This window comes from Pituophis catenifer, unplaced genomic scaffold (assembly GCF_029215685.1).
Source record: "Pituophis catenifer annectens isolate HBS135680 unplaced genomic scaffold, rPitCat1.0.hap2 SCAF_1, whole genome shotgun sequence".
In the NCBI taxonomy this organism is placed as follows: Eukaryota; Metazoa; Chordata; class Lepidosauria; order Squamata; family Colubridae; genus Pituophis; species Pituophis catenifer.
Genome location: NW_027256881.1, coordinates 321,640,813 through 321,664,268, shown reverse-complemented (window position 1 = coordinate 321,664,268; position 23,456 = coordinate 321,640,813). Strand labels below are relative to the sequence as shown.

General features: G+C 37.7%; 4 protein-coding genes across 6 annotated transcripts in view; 3 read left to right on the top strand and 1 right to left on the bottom strand.

Annotated features, from left to right (window-relative positions):
* The window catches only part of ARID4A (AT-rich interaction domain 4A), a 53,127-nt gene extending 50,959 nt beyond the window's left edge, over positions 1-2,168 (top strand). The window contains exon 25 of the mRNA XM_070942602.1: positions 414-2,168. Within this exon, the coding sequence (XP_070798703.1) occupies positions 414-517 (104 nt within the window). The 3' untranslated portion in view covers positions 518-2,168. The remainder of the gene's footprint in view (positions 1-413) is intronic.
* A 3,720-nt stretch (positions 2,169-5,888) lies between these two features.
* Positions 5,889-13,969, top strand: TOMM20L (translocase of outer mitochondrial membrane 20 like). Its single transcript, XM_070931641.1, has 5 exons — positions 5,889-6,150; positions 8,924-8,967; positions 11,159-11,240; positions 12,586-12,728; positions 13,777-13,969. The coding sequence occupies exons 1-5, from the start codon at positions 6,018-6,020 to the stop codon at positions 13,819-13,821; spliced, it is 447 nt and encodes a 148-aa protein (XP_070787742.1). The 5' UTR covers positions 5,889-6,017; the 3' UTR covers positions 13,822-13,969.
* TIMM9 (translocase of inner mitochondrial membrane 9) lies at positions 13,904-19,120 on the bottom strand. Of its 3 annotated transcripts, none has more exons than XM_070931643.1 (4): positions 18,859-19,120; positions 16,895-16,958; positions 16,527-16,622; positions 13,904-14,473 (listed from the first exon to the last, which is right to left on the bottom strand). In XM_070931643.1, the coding sequence occupies exons 2-4, from the start codon at positions 16,931-16,933 to the stop codon at positions 14,339-14,341; spliced, it is 270 nt and encodes an 89-aa protein (XP_070787744.1). In that variant the 5' UTR covers positions 16,934-16,958; positions 18,859-19,120; the 3' UTR covers positions 13,904-14,338. The 3 variants fall into 3 exon arrangements, with proteins under 3 accessions (XP_070787744.1, XP_070787746.1, XP_070787743.1); XM_070931645.1 differs by having other exon boundaries at positions 18,803-18,868; XM_070931642.1 differs by lacking the exon at positions 18,859-19,120 and adding an exon at positions 18,708-18,849.
* Positions 19,121-19,436: 316 nt separating this feature from the next.
* The window catches only part of KIAA0586 (KIAA0586 ortholog), a 67,667-nt gene continuing 63,647 nt past the window's right edge, over positions 19,437-23,456 (top strand). Inside the window, exons 1-3 of the mRNA XM_070936203.1 lie at positions 19,437-19,444; positions 21,568-21,809; positions 22,778-22,863. Of these exons, the coding sequence (XP_070792304.1) occupies positions 19,437-19,444; positions 21,568-21,809; positions 22,778-22,863 (336 nt within the window). The remainder of the gene's footprint in view (positions 19,445-21,567; positions 21,810-22,777; positions 22,864-23,456) is intronic.

Here is a 23,456-nt window from a genome sequence, read left to right as displayed (position 1 = left end):
AATATTTGAAGTGCTGGTCCCTTAATATGTGGTTCATCTTATTTATTATTTAATCTTTACATTGAAATTGGCCTGCACATTGTTTAGAGTTTGTTATAATTGAAGTGGCATGTAAGTTTAAATAATTAGCCTGTTCTGATGTGTGAACATTACCGAATTCTAAACCTCAATTCTGGGATGCATTATAGCTGGTTGTTTCTAAATGTTTAAGGCTCCAACTTAAGCTAGTAGTTTTTTTGGCATCTTTCAGACAATTTACTGGCCTGGTAGCTGATAACTGCAACATGTTGGAGACTTGACACAAAACTTCCCAGTTTGGTTAGATGATTTGGGGTGGGAGTAACATTGCATTATAGTACCAAAGAAAACTAACAGCCATTAACATGGAAGCACATTTTTTTCTTATTTTACAGTGTCCCATACTGGAGCTTCCATGTCCTCTGGCTCTTCAGACACTGGAATGAGCCCGTCCTCACCCTCCCCTCCACAGAGTGTACTTGCTGTTGAATGCAGGTGATACTGGTCATTATCTCTGCTTCATGCAGCAAATTGCTGCCATGGACAGAAATCCGAAAATCTCACAGAAAGCACCCAGTTGGTTTGACATTGCCAAGTATATTGTGTATACTCTTCCACTGCTGGACTTGTCTGTCTCTACTCCTTTGTGCCCCTTCCTCTATTTTGTCCATATAGTTTTTTAAAACAACACATTTTATTGTGGAGAATAATCTAATTGGCAACTAAAGATTTATGGGTGCACTTAAGACACCTCTGTCTTATGCTTTGTTTTTTTACTTTGCTTTAAACAGAAAAAGGGCACTTAATCTGATTTGAAAACACAGGTATCCAATGAAGCATTGGGCATTGTAAAAAAACAGCTTTCTTTAAGTAAAAGAGCAAGTGCACCAAAAATGGCATCAAAATAAGTTAATCAGAAAATAATTACTGCTGCACTTTTTTCACCGAGCTATATCTTAATTCTGAGCGAGAGTCCCACTTTTATTTTTATTTTTTGGAGATGCAGTTGCTTTGTACAGACCTGCCAAAGTAGGTACTCAGCATTGTGCCCAGTTTTAAATTGGACAAAATAAATTGTGAAAGGAAGCGTAGTTGACTGGAAACTACCGTCTTAATGAGTCTTCCACTTTTTATAGGATTTTTCGAGCACATGATTATGCAAATATTTTAATGTTTAATGTTTACAGTGGAATTGTGAATAGGTTTTCAGTGGACTATCTTATCCCTTGGCAAAAGTATTTTGTCTTTTTCTATGTAATTTCAGAGTTTTTATTTTGTTACAAAAGGCAAAAAATAAAATATATAACAATGAAGTTATTTAACAAAATTTCTAAAGCGGAATTTTTTGTGTAAAATAAGGTATCTTGTGACTTGTTAAATATATTTATTCAGACATTGGATGTTGTATTTTTATGTATTTTTTTAAAAAAGAATAAAATTGGGGAGAAAAATTCTAAGTTAGGCTCACTCATTCAATAAAAAATACTTCATTTTAAAAGTTCATATACACATGGCTTTATGTATCAGCCATACTCGTATATGGAGTCCTTTTGTCTGTTCAGTCTTTCACAGTGTACAACTATAACCCAGCACCCTTTCTTGAAAACTTTGGCAGCCCTTGTACTTCTGTTGCTTCTGAGGAACAAATTTCTTGGGTTGCCCTTACAATACTTTGTCACAATTTTTCATTTGTTGCGTTGCTGAAGTGAGTTATCTGCCAAAGTTGAGATGTAAAATGACTGTTTTAGCTGTGGATTGTTCCCACAGACTGAAAACAGTTTGTAAATAACTCCAGAAACCATGTATTTAAGACGGTTTGCATAGAATTGTAAATAGTGATTTTTAATCAATTTTTAAAATTCATCTTTGTACAATGAAAAGGGGAGTTCTGCCTTTTTCCTTGTTAATATGCTGTAGAGTTATAACAGATTCTCTAGATTGTCAGATTATTAAACATTCACAGTATCTGAAGGTCTCAAGTGGGAGACATGTAAAGGGGTCATTTACTTAAGGCTCAATGTCGCCTACAGTTCCATTTTACCAATTTGTCAACCTGTGATTCCAATTCCTTCCATTTTCAGAGAACTAAAGAAAAAAGTACTCTTGTAAATGCACTTTTTCTGTCTTTTTCTTAAGCAGAGCTATTTCAATGTATGATACAAATTAAGCTCACTTGTGAGCATTAATAAAAGTTACATTTTTAAACTTAGGCCTTATTTTATTTTTTACAGTAGTGGATTTTGTATATTCGCTGTCAGATCCAATTGTTACAAGAAGTATAGAATCATAATAGGCTGTGAGGATTAATTGATAGCATGGTGCTAATAGTCTCACAGAGAATCATAAAAGGGATAATGCAGGTAGTCCTCGACTTATAACCATTCATTAAACACTTCCATCCATCACATGGGTTAAGGTTACACAATCAGTATTAGGGTGTTTGGCAACTGGCATGTATTTACGATGGCTGCAGCATCTTGGGGCTCATGGGATTGCCATTTGTGACCTCCAAGGGGCTTCTGATAAGCAAAGTCAATGAGGGAAGCTGGATTTGGTTAAACAACCATATGATTTCCTTAACAACCACAGGAAAAAAAAAGTTCTAAAATCAGGCACAACTCACTTTTGCTTGGCTGGTCTCAATTCTAGTGGTAAATCAAGGACTACCCATATTTGTAACACTTCTACCACCATTATTTATAATCAAGACTCAGAGCAAGTAGAAACAAATATAGAATTACCACTTCTATTCATTTACCAGTACTCATTCTTGCTCACAATCACCCATTCATATCTAATTCAAAATCTAGTTAGCCAGACTAGTTTCAGAAAAAATGAGGCACTTAGCTCTATCATGTTACTCTGTGGTGGGTTTGAAGTATTGCAGTTCCCACCCACTACTGACATGCCAGTCCTAAGGTTAGCTTTTTTTCCAAGCCACTTGATACTTTTCTCACATGAATGATAGCTTTTTCTAGTTCATTTATATTATAACATTATGTTTGAAAACCATCTCTTGTTTTATCACTTTAGATATCTCATTCTTTTTATTTGCTGCAAAATTGGAAATCTTCCAGAAATAAACCCTTCTGCTTTTTATGGCACACAGTATTCTGAATAGGTCACATGTACTTTTATACTTGCCTATTCATACCTTCAAACAAGTAACATGGCACAAGATCTATTTTTTTAACATGTGCACCAAACAACTACAAATCAATATATATAAAACTTAATTACTGTATCAAAGTGGTAACATTTTAGGATAGTTATTCTATCAAAATTATATACTGGAATGAGGAGGGCAATTTTCAGTGGTCAGGGCCTCCAGTACAAAATTTTTGAGGGTGTCGAGGGCTATAAAATTGGTAGCACTTCATCATAATTGAGCAGGACTGGTGTTTGGGCTTTTCTGCAACATTGGTTTCCTTAATTTAAGAACTATGTTACACTTTGTATCTATTTCCCATCTCAATATGTAGAGATAACAGCTTTCAATTTTTACTAATACTGTAATGGGTTAGAAGACTTAAGAGGATATAGCTTGCCTTCCTTAAACTGCAACTGCATTAATAGGCAAAATTGTCAGAATGTATTTCCTTTATGGGAAAAGGGGCCTGTTATAATTTATTTATTATTTATTGGTTCAATTTATATGCCGCCCTTTTCCGGAGACTCAGGGCAGCTTACAATACGTTAAGCAATAGCCTTCATACTTTTGTATATACCTGCTTAGTAGGGCTTTTGGCCCCCCCCAAGCAGTGTTCTTTTTTATACAAAGTCAGCTTATTGCCCCCACAATCCAGGTCCTCATTTTACCTACCTCGAAAGGATGGAAGGCTGAGTCAACCTTGAGCCTGGTGAGATTCGAACTTGCAGTAATTGCAGGCAGCTGGTGTTACTTAAGCACTTAGTCTGCTGCGCCACCAAGGCTCATAATGAACAATTAAGAATTAGATTTTCTAAATAAAGCCTAATAGAATAACTAAATTAGATCATTATTGTTACCCACAAACGTGAGCAACCATGAGCAAATTTTTAAGAATTTTTAAGGTTTAAATTGACTTAACAGAAGTCGATTTTGAAAGGTGACAGAAAAAATTGATCCCGATTCTGAAAACTCAGCTGCTCTAAGGCAAAAATGTAAATAGTTTAATTAGTTACTACTTGAAATGGATAGTAAAGCAAAAAATAGATAAACATTCCTATGCTATCCATTCCTGTCTTCCATAGCATCTATTCTTCCAAGGTTAGCAATCTGAGTTCCTTCAATTAAGCAAAGTCATCTATTGGGATTCTAGATACATGCCTTTTCTGTAACAGCTCCTGCCTTCTGGAATGAGATTACTCCTAAAATCCAGAGAGTATCTATTTCTGCTTAGAAAACAGTGAAAAACTGACTCCTCACATAGGCCTTGGACACCTGCACTGTTGCACTTGTCTTTTTTTTATGGTAATTTCTTCTGAGCTGCCCAATATCAATGGGAATTGAGCAGTATACAAATTAAATAATAATAAATTCAAACAGACAAGCACTTGCCATAACATTCTTAAAATTGTAGCCCAGAAGATCCATCTCGGCTAGAAGGCATCCCACCAATTTACTGATGTATGAATAAATGGAAGACTGGCACACCAATCTTGGCAGTTGTTTTGTGAATTCATGTTTCCCCTGTGCAGCCTTTTTAGAGCGTGAATAAGCTCTTAAGGTTTTAAATACATAATAACCCCTAAAATGTCTAAAGTTCTATTTACCTTCCTGTTGATAATTAAATTCAGGGAATTATTTCACATGATTTTAGTTTATCGTTTTAAATTAAGACACATTATCTTTTGCTATATTTAAGTATCTGTTAGCTATCAACATCTACAATTATGAACTTGCATGCAAAAGTGATAAAAAAATGACCTGCCTTGCAACAATGGGCTGTTAGCAAGTAGAGGCAGTTAACATTTGAATTAGTTTTTTTTTTTTAAGTGAGAATGTTTAAGAGAATGTTGAGCAATCTGATAATATTCAGTTTTGTTTATAAAATTTCTAGCTGCTCTATCACATTTTTTAATATATTATATTTTCCTAATTCTGTTTATATGTGAAGAAGCTTGTTTTTGTTAAATCAGCTACTACAATAAAATTTCACCAGCATGATAAAAGAACAAGTATCTAGATTTACTTCAGTTAGGTAGCTCTTCTTTCAGAGGCTTTTTTAAAGAATTCCATGCGGTGATAACTGAATCGCTCACATTCCTGATGTATGAAACAACAAAGACTTAGGCTGTAAACACACAAATTGAAATTTCGTTAAGTAGGTACATAGAATCCATTTAGATCAGAGTCCTGATTTCAATACAGTAAGGTTATTTAATAAATTTCCTATTATTGCTTGCTGCCTTTTTTCTGCCAGGAGTAGCCTTTGTACCACTTCTGACCCTCAATCTTTAAATTAAGCGAGATGAAACATGTTTACAAACTCCACCCTGAAAAAAAAAATCAGTGAATGAGTACAGGATCAATTAAAAGCTGATTATTCCCTTAAGACTCTGATCAAGCGGTAGAAACAAACATACTTTGTGAGTGGCTGATAGCCTTTTTTTAAAAAAAAAATTGCCTAGGCTTGACAGAATTCAGGAAAGAAGAGAAAGACGCCGAGAAAGGGAGACGGCAGCCACAAGAATAAGATCCTAAAATGCCTTTGGACAAGCTAAGGATTGTTGCTAAGAGAAATCGAGGGAGAAAACGGGTCGGGCTAACTGTTTGGCAACCTAACATAAGCGTGTATGTGTGCGTCTGCGTGCGTGAGAGAGATCCTATTTATTGCTATATTTCTTCTAAGCAAGCCCTCCAGTGATCACAGCCCAATGGCTGCTTCGTGGAGGGAGGGAAAGACAGGCTAGGCAGTTCTGCATTTAGAAGCGCCGCCGAAGCCTCCCTCCCTCCGACTGCTCCGGCGGTCGGGAGAAGAGGAGGAGGAGGAGGAGGAGGAGGCGGCTGCCCCGCCATGCCATGCTGGTCGCGGAGCGCCCTGCTGTGGCTGCTGGCGGGCGCCTGTGGCCTGGCTTTGCTCGGCTATTGCGTCTACTTCGACCGAAAGCGGCGGAACGCCGCAGATTTCAAACAGAGGCTGAGAGAAAGTAAGTCGCGCGGGAGGGAGAGCGGCCGCCCCTGCGGTCTTTTCCCCGCCTTAGGAAGAAGGCGTGGCCGGGGATGCCCTTGCTAGGAATGGCGGGGCGGGAAGAAAGACACCCGGGTTGTCCGAAAAAGGGACAGGGGAGCCGCGCCCTTTCGCAGGCCCTTTTAAGCGGGCCCCACGCTTCCTATCAGCCTGGCCGTAATTCCCCCAGCCCGGTGCGCGGCAGGGCTGATGATTTGGAGGGCGGTGCAGGCTAGAGACGGTGGAGGCAGCTTCCACGCTTCTGGAAGGGGAGAGAGAGATTTGGGGGGGTGGAGGGTGGGGAGTTGAACTGCGGTCGAGCCCCTCCAATGGGTGACTGAAAAAAAGGTGAAATTAGGGCTATAAACTCAACTCTTTTTGTCAATGGAGACTCTCGGTCATCCAGGTCATGGCTGTCCCAAAGGTGCTTTTTCAACAGGCAAGTGGAGGTTCTTTTTCCTTGAAGACGTTTCGCTTCTCATACAAGAAGCTTCTTCAGTTCTGAAGTCTTTCTCTTCCTTTGTCTTTCCCATATGGCAGTGATCCATAGCAGCCCCTATCCTGGTTATACACTGTATAAAAAATAACAGACATGTCGCTGGAAAATAAGGATGTCTTCCTTCTGTTGAGATATAAAGTAATAATTGAGTCCTTGTCCCATTACTCACATAGCCCATTATTATCGTCACACTCACAATGGACAAGTTCACAAAACAGCCCAATTAGACCAATCTACAGATGCTTAGGATAAACCCTCATACTCTTTTAGGTATAGATGTATGTGATTTATATGCTCCTAAAGAAGCTCAAGGTGACCTATATAGCATTCACAGTTTTTCCTTACACCCTTAGATCCTCTGCCTATTAATTTATTAATTTTCCATTTCATCCTATTTTCAGTGGCCAGAGAAAATCTGTTTGGTGATAGAAAGTGAATCTAATGGAATAGTATTATGATCAATGCTATTTCGGTATTATAAATATAAAAATATATTAGGAAATATATTTATCTAGAAGAAAAAAAGCTGAAAATCTACAGGTGAAACTCAAAAAATTAGAATATCGTGCAAAAGTTCATTTATTTCAATAATGCAACTTAAAAGTTGAAACTAATATATGAGATAGACTCATTACATGCAAAGCGAGATAGTTCAAGCCTTATAATTTTGATGATTATGGCTTACAGCTCATGAAAACCCCAAATTCACAATCTCAGAAAATTAGAATATTGTGAAAAGGTTCAATATTCTAGGCTCAAAGTGTCCCACTCTAATCAGCTAATTAAGCCATAACACCTGCAAAGGGTTCCTGAGCCTTTAAATGCTCTCTCAGTCTAGTTCAGTAGGAATCACAATCATGGGAAAGACTGCTGACCTGACAGTTGTGCAGAAAACCATCATTGACACCCTCCATAAGGAGGGAAAGCCTCAAAAGGTAATTGCAAAAGAAGTTGGATGTTCCCAAAGTGCTGTATCAAAGCACATTAATAGAAAGTTATGTGGAAGGGAAAAGTGTGGTAGAAAAAGGTGCACAAGCAGCAGGGATGACCACAGCCTGGAGAGGATTGTCAGGAAAAGGCCATTCAAAAGTGTTGGGGACTTTCAAAAGGAGTGGACTGAGGCTGGAGTCAGTGCATCAAGAGCCACTACACACAGACGGATCCTGGACATGGACTTCAAATGTCGTATTCCTCTTGTCAAGCCGCTCCTGAACAACAAACAACATCAGAAGCGTCTTACCTGGGCTAAAGACAAAAAGAACTGGTCTATTGCTCAGTGGTCCAAAGTCCTCTTTTCTGATGAGAGCAACTTTTGCATCTCATTTGGAAACCAAGGATCCAGAGTCTGGAGGAAGAATGGAGAGGCACACACTGCAAGATGCTTGAAGTCCAGTGAAGTTTCCACAGTCTGTGTTGATTTGGGGAGCCATGTCATCTGCTGGTGTTGGTCCATTGTGCTTCATTAAGTGTCAACGCAGCTGTCTACCAGGAGATTTTGGAGCACTTCATGCTTCCTTCTGGAGACGAGTTTTATGGGGATGCTGACTTCATTTTCCAGCAGGACTTGGCACCTGCCCACACTGCCAAAAGTACCAAAACCTGGTTCAATGACCATGGGATTACTGTGCTTGATTGGCCAGCAAACTCGCCTGACCTGAACCCCATAGAGAATCTATGGGGCATTGCCAAGAGAAAGATGAGAGACATGAGACCGAACAATGCAGAAGAGTTGAAGGCCGCTATTGAAGCATCCTGGTCTTCCATAACACCTCGGCAGTGTCACAGGCTGATAGCATCCATGCCATGCCGCATTGAGGCAGTAATTGATGCAAAAGGGGCCCAAACCAAGTACTGAGTACATATGCATGCTTATACTTTTCAGAAGTCCGATATTGTTCTATGTACAATCCTTGTTTTATTGATTTCATGTAATATTCTAATTTTCTGAGATTGTGAATTTGGGGTTTTCATGAGCTGTAAGCCATAATCGTCAAAATTATGACAAATCAAGTCTTGAACTATCTCGCTTTGCATGTAATGAGTCTATCTCATATATTAGTTTCATCTTTTAAGTTGCATTACTGAAATAAATGAACTTTTGCACGATATTCTAATTTTTCGAGTTTCACCTGTAAATATGTAAACTTTGTAAAATAGTAGTTTGGAAAGAAACCAAGATTTTAATTTATTTAAATATTCTCATAGCTCTAAGCTATTAAAAGTAGTTATTAAATATTTCATATTACTCTTACAGAAAGAAGAAAAGAACAGAAAAAAGCCAAAGAACACGAAGCAGAGGTGAAAAATAATATTTGGAAATCCTGCAGATTTCTTGGATAGCCTAGTTTTAAAATACAAAGACTATATATTTAAGCTCCACATGAATATTATAATAGTAGCCATAATTAAATGTCAGAACCCAAGTCTTATTTCTATTCTAATTCAAAAAGGCAGCAATAGATGAAGAACCTTCTAAGTAGAGGCCAAGTGACAGCTGGAACAGAGCTGATTTTGAGGCCTAAACGTCCATTATTGAATTTGTGCAAAAATTTTACTTTTAACATTCTTTCCTGATTTTAATGTAGTTGATGGGGAGAATTGGATTTAATATAGTCATTTTTAAATTGGAGTAGTATTTTAAAAATGTGAGAAGTCCAGAATTGTTAGCTATAAACATTTTTAAATATATGTGTTCTGAGTTTATTTCATAGAATTTCATTAGCCTTTTAAGAATATTGGCATAGCTTGGAGGTAATTTAAATATAGTCTACATTATTTAAACCATAGGCAAAACAAGCAATGATAAACATGATCCTAAGTTAATTTATCAAGGATGGGCAGTACAGAAGTGAGATAGACAGACAGATATTACATGCAATTAATGAATATTCTTTAATTGTATGTAGCAACCTAGAACTAAGGAGAAATTTCTTGACAGAACTGGAACAACTTCCCTCCAGAAGTTGTATATGCTTCAACACTGGAAGTTTCTAAGAAGAGATTGGATAACAGTTTGTCTGAAATGGTATATGGTTTCCTGCCTAAGCAGGGGATTGGACTTGAAGACTCCAAGGTCCCTTCCAACTCTGTTATTCTATTCTAATATCAGATTAGCTGTGATTCCCCCTATTCAAAATTAATATCAGTTCTGCCTTAATCTCTCAATCCAGACAGGAAAATTATCCAGATATTGAAGAATTACAGGTCCCAAAATCCTTCACACCTGGCATGCTGATGAGGGTGCAGTTCAGAAATTGCAGCTGGCCCTGAATTAGTAAATATTAATAAAGTTACCTAGCTGGCAAGTAGCATTTTTAGGAGTTGCCATATCATGCCTATGTTAAACCAACTGCTTTAGTTTGCCAGTTGTTTTTGAACCCAATCATGTCTTCAGACCAAATTACTTTCAGGAGGTATTTATTCATGCTCAAGTCACCTCATCCTATTAGGTCCTCAATGGGTTCCCTTCTACAGATCCTGCCAGAGGTATCTTTATGATAAGATTCTTTTTCCATATTTCTATATCAGATTCTATATTGTAGGGTAAATGTTGAGGCTGCCCTCCTCTGTTTGGTTTAGAAGAGGACTTAACATCGATTTGTACTGAGGCTTTTTAGAATTGTAACATTTTATAGTTCTTAGCATTCAACTTTAATGTTGGAATGGGGGGGGGGCACTGAACTGAAAGGTATAAATAAGAGAAACTGGGAAAGGATACTGTATGTATTCACTTCCATATCTGTGATACATCCCAAATGTGTCCAGTAATGGAACTACATGAACATGTTTGACTGTATAGATCTTCCAGTTTTAAGTATTTAGAGTTATACTGTTAAATGTAAAAATACTAATACAGTAATTGAAACAATAATATAACAATAATAAAATGCCTTTTAAATGCCAGTACAGGTAGTCCATGACTTATGACCACAGTTGAGCCCAAAATTTCTGTTACTGTTCTGTTAAGCAAGAGAGTTGTTAAGTGAAATTTGCTCCATTTTACATCATATTTTGTCTTAATTAAGTGAATCACAGCAGTTGTTAAATTGCTAAAATGTTTGTTAAATGAATTTGGCTTCCCCATTGTCTTTGCAATGGGGAAGCCAGAAGGTCGCAAAAGATGATCACATGATGTCAGGACTTTGCAACTGTCATAAATACATGCTAGTTGCCAAGTAGCTGACTTTTAATCACGTGACCACGAAGATACTGCAGCAAATGGTCATGTCACTTTTCAGTGCCGTTGTAGCTTGTCACTAAATGAATGATTGTAGGTCGAGGACTAGCTGTAGTCATGAAATATTCATAGAAGCTGATGCTTTTCTGAAATCAATGGGCATCTTCATAAATTGTTAATTGTAAAGCCTTCACAAGATCTATTTCCACAACTGGAAACTTAATTACAATTTTTTTAAAAAAACTGTCATTAACTCAGATTAATTCACTGATTTCCATTTCTTTTTTTTAAAAAAAAACCAAAAACCCTTAGTTACACAAGCTAAAAGAATCTGAAGAAGTACAAGAGTTCTTTCTGCAGGAGATACAGTTAGGGGAACTTTGGTTGACAAAAGGTAAAGTTGAGAGAAATATAAATATTTAACTTTGAAAATAGTAAAAGTACCCATTTTAATGAAGCATGGATTGGGAACATATAAGGAACTGAATCAAATGTTTCTGCTTCTGAAAATTAAAGTGATGAATAAAGGTGGTATTGTTCACTTGATGTTCCTCCACAATTCTGGACGATAAAAACAAAATGTGGAAGCTAGTTCAGGCATGGAAATCTGAGATCTTTTATTAAACTCTGTTTCCCACTGACACTCAGCATTGCATATGTTTCCTGGTCCTGTTGAAAATACGTCCAGCAACATTTGGAGCCAATTTGATGTAGTGGTTAAGGGAACAGACTAGAAACTGGGAAACTGTAAATTCTAGTCCTACTTTAGGCACAAAGGCAGCTGGATGACTTTGGGCCAGTCACTCTCTCAGCCCTAAGAAGCAGGCAATGGCAATCCACTTCCAAAAATGTTGTGAAGGAAATTAGAGACTTAGTCCAGGCATTTGTCAGGTATCAACAGTGACTTGAAAGCACAATAAGAATTAGAGAGCTTATCTCAGCTTTAGCTAACCACAGAATTGCCATGTCACAACCCTGACTGTCACTGTTTTGCTTTGAAAGTGGCTTGCATTATAGGTTACAGCTCTGACTTCACTCATGGGACTAACATGATTCCAAATGATATGTCTGTTCATATAAATTTGAATGTACCTTATTTTATAGTAATTATAAACAGAAAATACTTGAGATATAAAAGACTTGGCATCAGAACAATTGCTGAATTACAGAATAACCTAGGTTGTTTTATTTGGCATATTTTACAATCCAGTCCTATAATTATAGAAATAATTCACAAGGCAAAAAAATGCCCTAGAATTTTTAAATACGGTGAACAATAAAGAGATATAGTTTTATGCCTCTTCTGCCTAGTTAACAGTTCCACTGGTGTTCTACATCATTTTTTAAAGTAAATCATATGGGTCATGAATTTATACACGTTCTATGAAAAAAAATCTATGACGGGCATGTCGGTGTTTATTATTTTGGAAACTCTTAGTAAGCTTGTCATCTGAAATTTTTATACAGAGTTTTATACACTTGCAGGGAGTTTTTCTTTTGGCTACTTACTTTTAAGGTAAAGGCTGCAGGCAGAGGGGATGTAGTTGTTGGTCATTTTACTCACATTTGCTTCACTTGCTGTAGCAGTTAGTAAAATTTTATCAGCATGTAGACAGCAGAAGGTTAAATCAATGTTTAGGGTTAGATACTGAATGCAAATTGTAGATGCATATAATATAAATGATTGAACTGGTTTTAAGAATGATGGATTGAATTTTAGGAATATGAATTAATTACAGGAGAGCAGAAGAAGAGTGTTGAGCACCTCATCAATGCCATTTCTGTGTGCGCACAGCCAAACCAGCTAATGCAAGTCTTGGAGCAAACTCTACCTCCGCAAGTATTTGAAATGCTTGTGCACAGTATCCCATATACTATTCAAGTAGGTAAATTTTAAACTTTTTAAACATTAACAAATTCAGTAGAATCATTTTCAAAACCTCTGCTGTGCAAAAGTAGAACAGCATTTTTCATTCATGGCTCATAAAAGGACCTAACGTAACCTGCAAAATTTAGAATTCATTAATTCCAAAATCAAACACACAACTACCGGTAGCAGCTAAGCTTTTCAAAAAAGAAAAATCAACAAGAAGGTATTTCTATGCAACAGTATAAGGACTTGGGTTTTTTTCCTGGAAAAAGGAAATTCTTTCAGGCCTCCTATTTTTTGCAGAGTAGCAAGATTTCAATGCTGCTTCATTTTTCTGGGCAAAAGATGAATTAAACTTTTCTAATGCTTTTAAAAGATAGCAATAAATTTATTTTCACTTAAATTAATACTCCCCTCTCACAATCATCAGGCTCACACAACAAGCTAGGCTAAACAAAAAATGGAACTGTGCATTTAGAGTGAAGACTGAGCTACTATTTTATGCTGTATGAACCAGTGCATTCCATTAAATGACAGATCAATTTATTTACTTAGGTATAGTATGTGAATGCAAGAATGACATTTGTTAACCTGGTGGGTAGCATGTTATATCAACTAAACTATATTATTTCCAATGATCTAGCATTCAAGTTGCTAAGTTGGTCCATAATTGTTAACTTTTTTATTCTTGAACTTCATATGCCTCTAAATTATTCCCTAGACCAGGGCTGTCAAACTCCTGCGCCGTGGGCCGGATGTGTCATGTGCTGACCATGTCCACACTCAGTTTAGCAAAGGGGACAAAAGTTCTGATACGTCACGTGATGCTGCTGTGACAATGTGAATTTGACACCCCTGCCCTAGACCATTGAAAGTTGTCTCTTTAAGTAAGTTAGAATGTTGTATTCAGAGGAAAAATAAGACCTGCAATCATCCAGGGAAAGTAGGAGGTAAAATTTGTTATCTAAGAATATAAATATCTTCTTAGAATATCGTTTTTAGAAAATCAAAAAGTTCGATATCTAAGTGCATCATTACTCTATTTCTCTCCATTTACTAGCGATTTGAGACAGCTGTGAGCCAGCAGAATGCTGGAGATGAGTGAGAATGCAGCGTTGCACAAGGCTTTTCTTAAGAGAGTACCTAATGACTGTTGATAATTCCAAAAAACTTCTCAAAAGCAACAGTAATTCTTACCTCTTTTACTTTGATTAAATAAAAAATAAAGCTTGTTTTAGACACTTTTACATATAATTTTGGACAACACATTTTTCTTTTAAAATGAATAATCACTGTATTAGAAACAATAAAAAATAAAATGTGTTTTCGTTCTTTATCTGTAACCGATTAACACGTAGAACCAACCCATCTTTCCAGAAAAGATGGAATCAACATTATTCCTGCATTACAGTAAAAGATAATCTTGAAAAAAAGCTCCATAAACTCCATGGCTGTTCAATCCCAACTGTAGACCAGATATTTCAAGACAACTGAATCATTCTTTAAACAATCCCATTTTGAGCTGGTGGTAGGTGTTGTTAGAATAGCACTAGACACCAGGCATTTTCACATGTAGTGTAGGCAATGCTGGCACTCCTTCATGTGGGACAATCTGCTGTTTTCTAGCGGGGCTGGCTGAGAAGTCCTGCTTTGGCAGCCAATGCTTCGTTCTGCTGAATATGATACTCCTGAAATCTCATAGATATCCTCTGGGTCATTTTTAAATACTTCTGTAAACAGTGTTCTGAACAAGTTATCTGTATAAGGAAAAAACAGGAGGAACCTACTTGTCATTCATTTTTTTTAATATGCAAAGTATTTTAAAATGCTCTTTTTTACACACATATATACATGCACTACTTTTCATAAACTCATCCCAGGGCACCTGATACTACATTTAAATATCTATAGAAACAACATTAAAAACTTCATAAACGTTAGATATAAGCAGAGGCAAGTACCCAGAACTTGATCAACCCTTCCCTTTTGAGCTTGCTATAATAATAATTTAACACTGTCAGTGTTTTCCAAACGAATTATGAAAATTGAGGCATTAGTATCTCTTAATTTTAAGACACTAAGATACTGGTGTCTAGTGCTGCTTTTTAACATACTTTTCCTTCATTTCTAGTGACAAATGATCAGATATACTACTATAAAGAATTTTGAACTTTTAGCTTTTATCTAACAATATAAAGTAATTGCATATATCATTTTTCTTTAAAATCTATTCCAATACCAAAATAAATGGGAGGTTTGGACAGGTCACTGTGTCTATCTCTACCAGATTGGATTATTATTTTTTTGTTGGCATGAGGAAAAACAATTCCAGTACTTAAAAATAATTGTTTTCTTGGATTCTAGGTAGAGACTGTCCTACTGCTGTATATAATGACAGCTGCTAGCTTGTATGATTATAACAAAAGAACTTGAAAATTCCTGGGGGAATAATCTATGTCACTGGCTATTAACAAGGAATTCAATTTATTGTAACAGAAGTAGAATGCAAATTAAGAGGCAAAAAAATTGCACTATTAGTGCAAGATTTCTAACTTGCTGATCCCCCTTAGATAGAGCTCACTGTTAAATACACTTCTAGTAATTTGGAAAGGGAGGTGGGAGATACAAGAAAATACAGAGGACAAGAAAAAAGATCAATCTTACAAAAATAGCAATCTACTTGTACATCAGATTTAATCTATTGACAACTAAATAGAATAACTATATTCATTGGCATGTCATTTGTCCTCAGTTTGACCCAACTTTTTAATTAATATCTAGAAGAGGCTGCTTAGACAAGTGAAGCGTTATGTACTCTTGCAACTTGTGAAACAACAAACTTCCCATTCTAACTCTATTAGAAGTAGTCCTCGCTTAACAACCACAATTAGGACCAGAATCTCAAGCAAGGAACAAAGCTCTTGTTAAATGAGACATCCTGTGACTGCATTCCCAGCACTCTTGGTTATGTTCATTAAGAGAAAGCCAGTTTATCCAGTGATTAAGGTACCAGGCTAGAAAGAAAGCAGGAGACCGTGAGTTCTAGTCCTGCTTTAGACACAAAAGCCAGTTGGGTGATCTTGGGCCAGTCACTTTCTCTCAGCCCCATTCACCTCACAGGGGTGTTGTTGTGGGGATAATAGGAGGAGGAAGGTGTGTTGGATATGTTCACCACCTTGAGTTATTTGTAAAAATAGTAAAGGTGGGTTACAATTAAATAAAAGTGCTTGCACAAGAAGTCCCAGGCAAGGAATGCATAGTGCCTTGGGGGGCGGAGGAAGACCCTGTGAGTCTCCACTCAGAAGCTGAAATTTTCCCTGCCATAATCCAAGCAGGATTTCAGCCTGAGTGAGAGAGATACTTATGTACACCCTATACTGGACCTCCCCCTGAGGCACTCTGTGCTCCTTTCCTGACTGTGCTTTCTCTCTGCTTAGGAGCTGAAAATCCTCCCTGCCAAAATCCAAGTAGACACTAGTGAAGAGACACTAGTGTTCTACGTATATGTTTTGTATATACGCTAATATATGACCTGCAAATTTTAAATTAGCTGGCAAAACCATCATTTCCCAGAAATACCTTGCCTGAATCGCAAAATTGGAATTGAATTAGTAACTGGATTCTGGATTAGGGTAAATATCAATTTGATCCAAGAAGGATCTTTTTACATTTGCTTTTCTAGTTATAGTCTGATTATTGTTGATGTTTTAGCACTAATTCATTTATCGTTCCCTCATCATACTGCAACTTTCCAGCTGGCATTAACTTCTTATCGGTTACAATTCAAAACAAATAAAATAAGTCACATACTTCTTCTGGCTTCACTTCTCGGCTAGTGAAATCTTTCACACAATCTAGGAAGCAGGTTTCTGTTAGTTTGTTGTATGTTCCAAGAAATTCCTTAAACTGTGAATAAATAAATAGATATTCAGACTTGGCTGTGCCTGTTCTTCACAGGAAATATATACGAAGGACCGATTGAGAGCAAGTAACATCCACAAAAAGGGCACTTGGGTAGTATCAAATATGTACTTGATTTGAATTGATAAATGCATTTGATACAGATATTAACCTTAGCTTTTTTTCTAGGGAAGGCTATTCAAGTGTCAAATTATGTGGTAATACAAACATTCAAAAGCACCCAAACACAAACATTCAAAAATGATAACCGTATTTACCTGCTTGATCTGATCTGATTCTGATATTTGTCCAGCCATATTTTAATTCTGAGGCAACTGCCACCTATGCAGACAGCAAGATATCTAAGTCAATTTTTATTCCAAAACATTTTTCAATTCAATACTTTGCTGTTTACATCTTTACTGTTTTTAAGGAGGAAGAGCACGGAAAGAATATGAAGGCCCACTGGTCATTCTAATGATGCTCTGTGAAACAGAATTCTCAAAGAAAGACTTGATGAATTCTTCAGTCATTTTTTAACCAGCAGTATTTAATATACATTTTCTTGCAATAACATAATCTATTTGGTGGAACCAATTATCCAGACATGTGATGGTCCTTTATCACTGGGTATATTTATATTCCAGCAGAAGCTAGCCAGACATTTCTAAGAGACATTTCAATTTGGATTTCTACGTAATGCATACATTGGGTCTCCAGTATTTTAATCACACAAGATTCAAGTTATACAAACTGAAGTGTCTTCATAACACGTGTCAAAATGCTCTTGTGGATTTTGCCTTTGAAATAAAATACACATTGCAATCTAGAGATAACCCTTTAAATCTCTATTTGTTTATTTAATAGATGTTTCCTGATAAGAGCTTTTAAGTATTGAACCTGACATGATTTTCTCTATTCTTCCAATAGGATACATTATTTGTGCATTACAATATATTCAGTCAATCCATATATTCTCAAACAGAGTCATATAAGCTTTTGATCATTTCTTCCAGCTCTTTCAGAGGCCCGCCATAAGGTGAGGATGGTAATGGCATTGAAATGGACTGTTTCAGTTGTTTTGAATCTCAGCAAATACTCAACCTTGCTTGTCTTCAATATAAGAGGTTATCATGCAATTAGGATATCTTTCCTCTGGGAAACACTTCTGCCAATTTTCTGAGGCAACAGTTCTCTACATTAGTCTGGGAACAGCATGTACTTTATTATCCCTTAAACAAAAATTAGTAAGAAAAAAGGAATCCTATATGACTCCTGAGCTTGGATTGATATCATGGATGGCAGCTCTGAAGATAAGAGGGAAAAGCTAAGCAAACATTTCTTCTCCATTCTTCATAAACATAATAGGACATAAATGTATACAGCTATGCATATCAAATTAGGTGCACATTTTGTGTACAATTTTGTCATGTTTAAGTAACTGTAAAGGGGAATTAAATAAATCCAAGGAGAGTAAGGCTGTGAAAATCACAACAACCTATAATTATATTCAACATCAGAGCCAGTACATTCTCAAGGAATATGAGATACCATCATTTTTGGCTTTCCCCAGGCATTTATCTGCCCGTTGTAGAAAGAGGATTTCAGAACAGACAGACATTTGGGTGGATCCAACAGGATTTTGTATAACCAGGGCTGGCAGCGTCTTTTTTAATGCTATATTTAAATTACACTTTTAATGTTCAATTGCTGATGGCCTTTATAATACTAATTCTCTATTCCAGTCTCCTGGGTCTAGAGTTTTGAATGAGCCCTAGCCCTCATTGATGCCTAGGAAACAGTTTGATGGATTGTCAAGGTCATGACGAAAGCTTGTACATCTTTCCCCAGAAGCGCTGCAGCGCCAGAACATATTGAGAAACTCAGAAGCCCAACCTCAAATCTTTCTCTTATCACTGCAGTCCAACGTCCAGAAATGGAAGCAAACGAAGCTTGCCCTCGCTGATTTGTGTTCATTCAAAAAAAAAAAGCTTTACTATCCCACTGACTTTCTCCAGGGAGATTTAGTAAAGGGAGACAACTGCAATCTTTAACAGATGCAATCCTACCGAATGCATTACAAATGCTTACTTTTATTCTTCGTTTCCTTCCTCACTTTTCCTTACGACAAACACCAACTCCCCACAACACGAGTGCTTTCCTTTCGTTCGCCTCCACTTACATACCTCGTGGCGGTGGACACGAATCAGCGACGGCGGAGTTGTCAGGCAGGTTTACCTACCGTAGCAACCACCAAACGTGCGCGACACTGTAAAATGTCCCCTTCCTCTCATTTAGGCGTTCCTATTGTTTTACAAAGGCTGTTTTGCTCTCACTTTCGCTTAGTAAAGGCGGCAAATCAGGAAGCGATATATAGAACGGAATAGCTCTATAAATAGGGCATGTGACTAGAGGAACCACTCGTATAGAAAATTGTTTCTACCCGGAAAATTACCATAACTGAACTGGGCAAGCGAGGGGGGAAAAAAGGGGGTACCGCGAATGGGAACAGGCGAAGAAAGGCGGATTTTAACGAGGCATGCGCAGTGTCTTCGGCGCCTTAGCGGAAGTTCCAGCTGCACATGCGCATTCTTTACTCAGGCAGCTTCTCCTCCCCCATAGGAGGAAGAGGTTGGACTTCATTTGTCAGTTTGGAAGCGGCGGGAGCTGCAGCTGTAAGTGGTTGTTGTGACTATGACAACAGCCAGCGTTTCTAATGGCTGATTGCCGGACGATCTTACAAAGACTGATCTACGGGAAGAAAAGCGTAGGGAAGTCGAGTCCCCAATGGGGATGAAAGGTGAGGGGAGATTGAAAGCTATGGCGAGGTAAAGCTCGGAAGATCTTTTTTTTTTCCCCGCTCCCCAGTAGCTTATAGATTAGTTATGGTTTCCTTCTCTTCTGAACAAAAGCAAAACCCACCGTCTTATATCCAGTTTTGTCTTAATCATACTGCTTCATGTAATTTGGACAGCTGGAAGTAATGGTACACGGTTTACTATGTTGTAATGCAGGGGTTTCCAATCTTGGTCACTTTAAGACTTGTGGACTTCAGCTCCCAGAATTCCTCAGCCAGCAAAGCCTGGCTGAGGAATTCTGGGAGTTGAAGCCCACAAGTCTTAAAGTGGCCAAGATTGGAGACCCCTGTTGTAATGGAAGACAGAGTGGGAAGACTAGATTCTCAGTCATCCAGGTCATGGTTGTCCCAAAGGTGCTTTTTTCAGGAGGCAACTGGACTTTCTTTTTTTTAATTTGAAGACGTTTCGCTTCTCATCCAAGAAGCTTCTTCAGCTCTGACAGGATAGTGGGGAATGAAAGGATTGATATTCCTTGCAGACAGCGGGTCATTTGCATCCTTTTAGAGGGTCGTTGAAGCACTTGGAGGTTTATTCTCTGTCCTCAGGGTCACCCGAGTAGTTTATTTTCCCTCTGGAAATCCATTCCTACTCCCACACTATTCAAAGAGTGTTCATCCCAAATATAGCTAAAAGTCGGAAGATTGGGAAGATTTTTCTTTCTCAGCTTCTTTGTACCAAAACTGGCTCAGAGCTGCTGGACGTAGACTTCAAAGAAAACCAGACACTGTTCATGGTTTAAAGGCCTCTGTAGCCATAATGTAACATGGGAGCTGTAGCTTGCAGCTACGGAAATCATTCTTTGGTAGCAGATATAAATCTGCAAAGCTTGAAGTGAATGGATAGATGCTTTTGTCAGGAACAAGCATCTATTCATTTACCTCAAGCTTTGATATGACCCTTATATCTGCTATGGTACTAAAGAATAATTTAGATGGAGGTTAGCTATTTTAGGGTGGTTTTTTTGTTATAGATCGTTTCAGAGCCCAGCATTCATAAATAGTATCTTTAGATATTAATGTTAAGGAAATGAACTGCTTCCTGCAGCTTATGAGTTTGCAAGGAATTTTGGCAGGGAATATGTAGGCAATGCTTGCTTTTTGTAAATCTCTTTGGAAAAAATGAAGATATTCCGAACCAGAAACAGTTATTATTATTTCATCTGTGTATGAATATTGAAACCATATTAACTTTATTTTTTATTTTAGAATGTAGGAATGCAGGGGTGGTGGGCTTCATAAAAACCAGGTTTTGTCTGTGGGCAAGTTGGCTGTAGAATGTTCCTTAGGGTGGCTCCAGATTTCTTTAATCAGAGTATATTTAAGCAGAACTGTTCTTGCACTCTGTAATAGTGGTATGCTGCATATGTCTTTCTGCTATAGTTCATGGTGATGATTATCTTTTGATAGAGCAGCAGAGTTCATTTTAGTTGAACCTGAAACATAGGAAGAACTATTGCAAGTACTTGGCTTGGCTAGTGAAGAGAAGGACCAGAGGAGACATGATAGCAGTGTTCCAATATTTGAAGGGCTGCCACAGAGAGGAAGGGGTCAAGCTATTTTCCAAGGCACCCAAAGGCCAGACAAGGAATAATGGATGGAAACTGATCAAGGAGAGATTCAACTTAGAAATAAGGAGAACTTTTCTGACAGTGGGAACAATCAACCAATGGAACAGGTTGCAGTCAGAAGTTGTGGGAGCTTCATCACTGGAGGCTTTCAAAAAGAGATTGGACTGCCATTTGTCAGAAATGGTATAGGGTCTCTTGCTTGGGCAGGGGGTTGGACTAGATGACCTACAAGGTCCCTTCCAACTCTGTTAATCTAATCTAATCTAATCTAATCTAATCTAATCTAATCTAATCTAATCTAATCTAATCTAATCTAATCTAATCTAATCTAATCTTCCTTTTTCCTCCCTTGGAGGAAAACACTCCCTAAACACTGTGTCATCTATTTAATGTTGTGATTATTTAACAGAAATAGGACCCAATGGATATGATGTGAACTATTTAATGAAGTGGAAGACGCTACTAGTTCAGGCAAAGATTTTTTGGCCAGCCTCACTGCCAGTAATTTTCTCATTTATTCCACCAGCATTCACATGAAAAATAAATCCCTTGGTGTTCGGGCAGCACCTGCTAGCAGTAAATCTGATGTCTCTGCTAGGAAAAAATTAACCATTTCAGTGAAGAAACTTCGAGAAGTGACTCCACTCAGTCGTCAAGAATGTTTATCATCGGTTAATGATGATGCAGCTTATATACCATCAGTACTGCTGGCAAACAAAACTGTACATCATAAATCAAGAATAATATCTTCTGGATACACTGCAGAGGGTATACTTAATAATGTTCTTAATTTTCTGAAGCTTAGTAACCGGCATTTTATTTGTATGAAAACTTCAAATATCAAATTATACTATAGATATCGGCAGCATTTTAACTGAGGCTATAACACTTTATAGGACCGTGATGGCGAACCTATGGCACACGTGCCACAGGTGGCACGCGGAGCCATATCTGTGGGCACGCGAGCATTGCCCTAGCTCAGCCCCAGCGTGCATTTGTGCACCAGCCAGCTGATTTTCGGGCCTTCTGGACCACCGGAAGTCGGGAAACGGGCCATTTCCCGGCCTCCGGAGGGCCTCCGGGGGGGTGGGAAGGCAGTTTTCGCCTTCCCCAGGCTCCAAGAAAGCCTCTGGAGCCTGGGGAGTGTGAAAAACAAGCCTACTGTGCTATCGTGTGCCAAAAGCGGGGGTTGCACGGGGGGTGGTGGTGTTACGTGTGCATGCGCAGGGGGCAGGGCGCATTGAATTATGGGTGTAGGTATGCACGCGCGCAACCCCCTTGTGTTCCCCCCACTTTTGGCACACGACAGCAAAAAGGTTGCCATCACTGTTATAGGAATTTAACACTTTAAGTAAAGTCAAGCTTGCATGATCATATGTAAAGACACATTAATGGAATGTCTATTTGTATATTAGACTTTTCACTCCAAAATGTTTCCTGGTTTCTAATTGCATGACTGTTTTCTGTTAAATCGCTAGCATACGTGGGACATTCTGTAACTTTTGTGGTTCTATATTGGTACTGGCATCAGCATATTAGTAGTCTGTGTTGACAGTATGCTCCATATATCTAATTCCTTCCTTTTCCTTTGTTTAAGTACTATTCTGCAGTTATCTTGATTTGTTGTGCCCTTTTTGAATAGCAGAAATAAAAGTTATGCTAGGATGATACTAGAAAATGTTCCATGGGTAAATTAGTTCTCGTATAGATAATGTACCAACCATACTTTTTTCTAGGTCTTGTGAGCAAGCATACTGGCACAGACCCAGACCAGTTACCATTACCTGTAAAAGATGCACAGTCTTCATTCTTTTCCTCAGAGGTAGGCTTAATAATGTTCTGAACATTTCATATATTCATTGATACTTTCCCTCTTTGCCTCTCAGAAATCACAACAGTTCTTGTATTAACTCAGGTGAGGCAATTTGCTTTCTCCATTTCAACTATCACGGAAAATCACTGGGCTTTAAAGCTGTCTCCAACCTCCTTCCTCATCAGTCTCAATTTACAGTCATATTACCATAAGAAATGAATTGTTTATTTTTTGCTTTCCTTGTTCTCTTCCTCCTTTCCTTGGTTGCCTTTGAAGTTTAGATATATGCAATAAACCAAAGCATTTTTGTTATTTACTTGCATATATAAAATCTGTAATTTGTTTCAGATCTGGAGATAAGTTATAAACCTTAGTAGAATCACTCAGCTCACTAAACATTTTTATATGTTTATGTCTAGCTAGCTGATCCAAATGCTAAGAAGTATTTATATTTGTGGTTATATGTTCACTTGTGCTTTATTAAAGGAATGGCTTACCAATTTGGAATGTATTTCATCAGTTTCACAACGTTATTTTGCAGCTGTTGTTCTCAATTTGAAATGGCATAAAATAGCCCAAGTTATTTATTTCTTTTTTTAAGA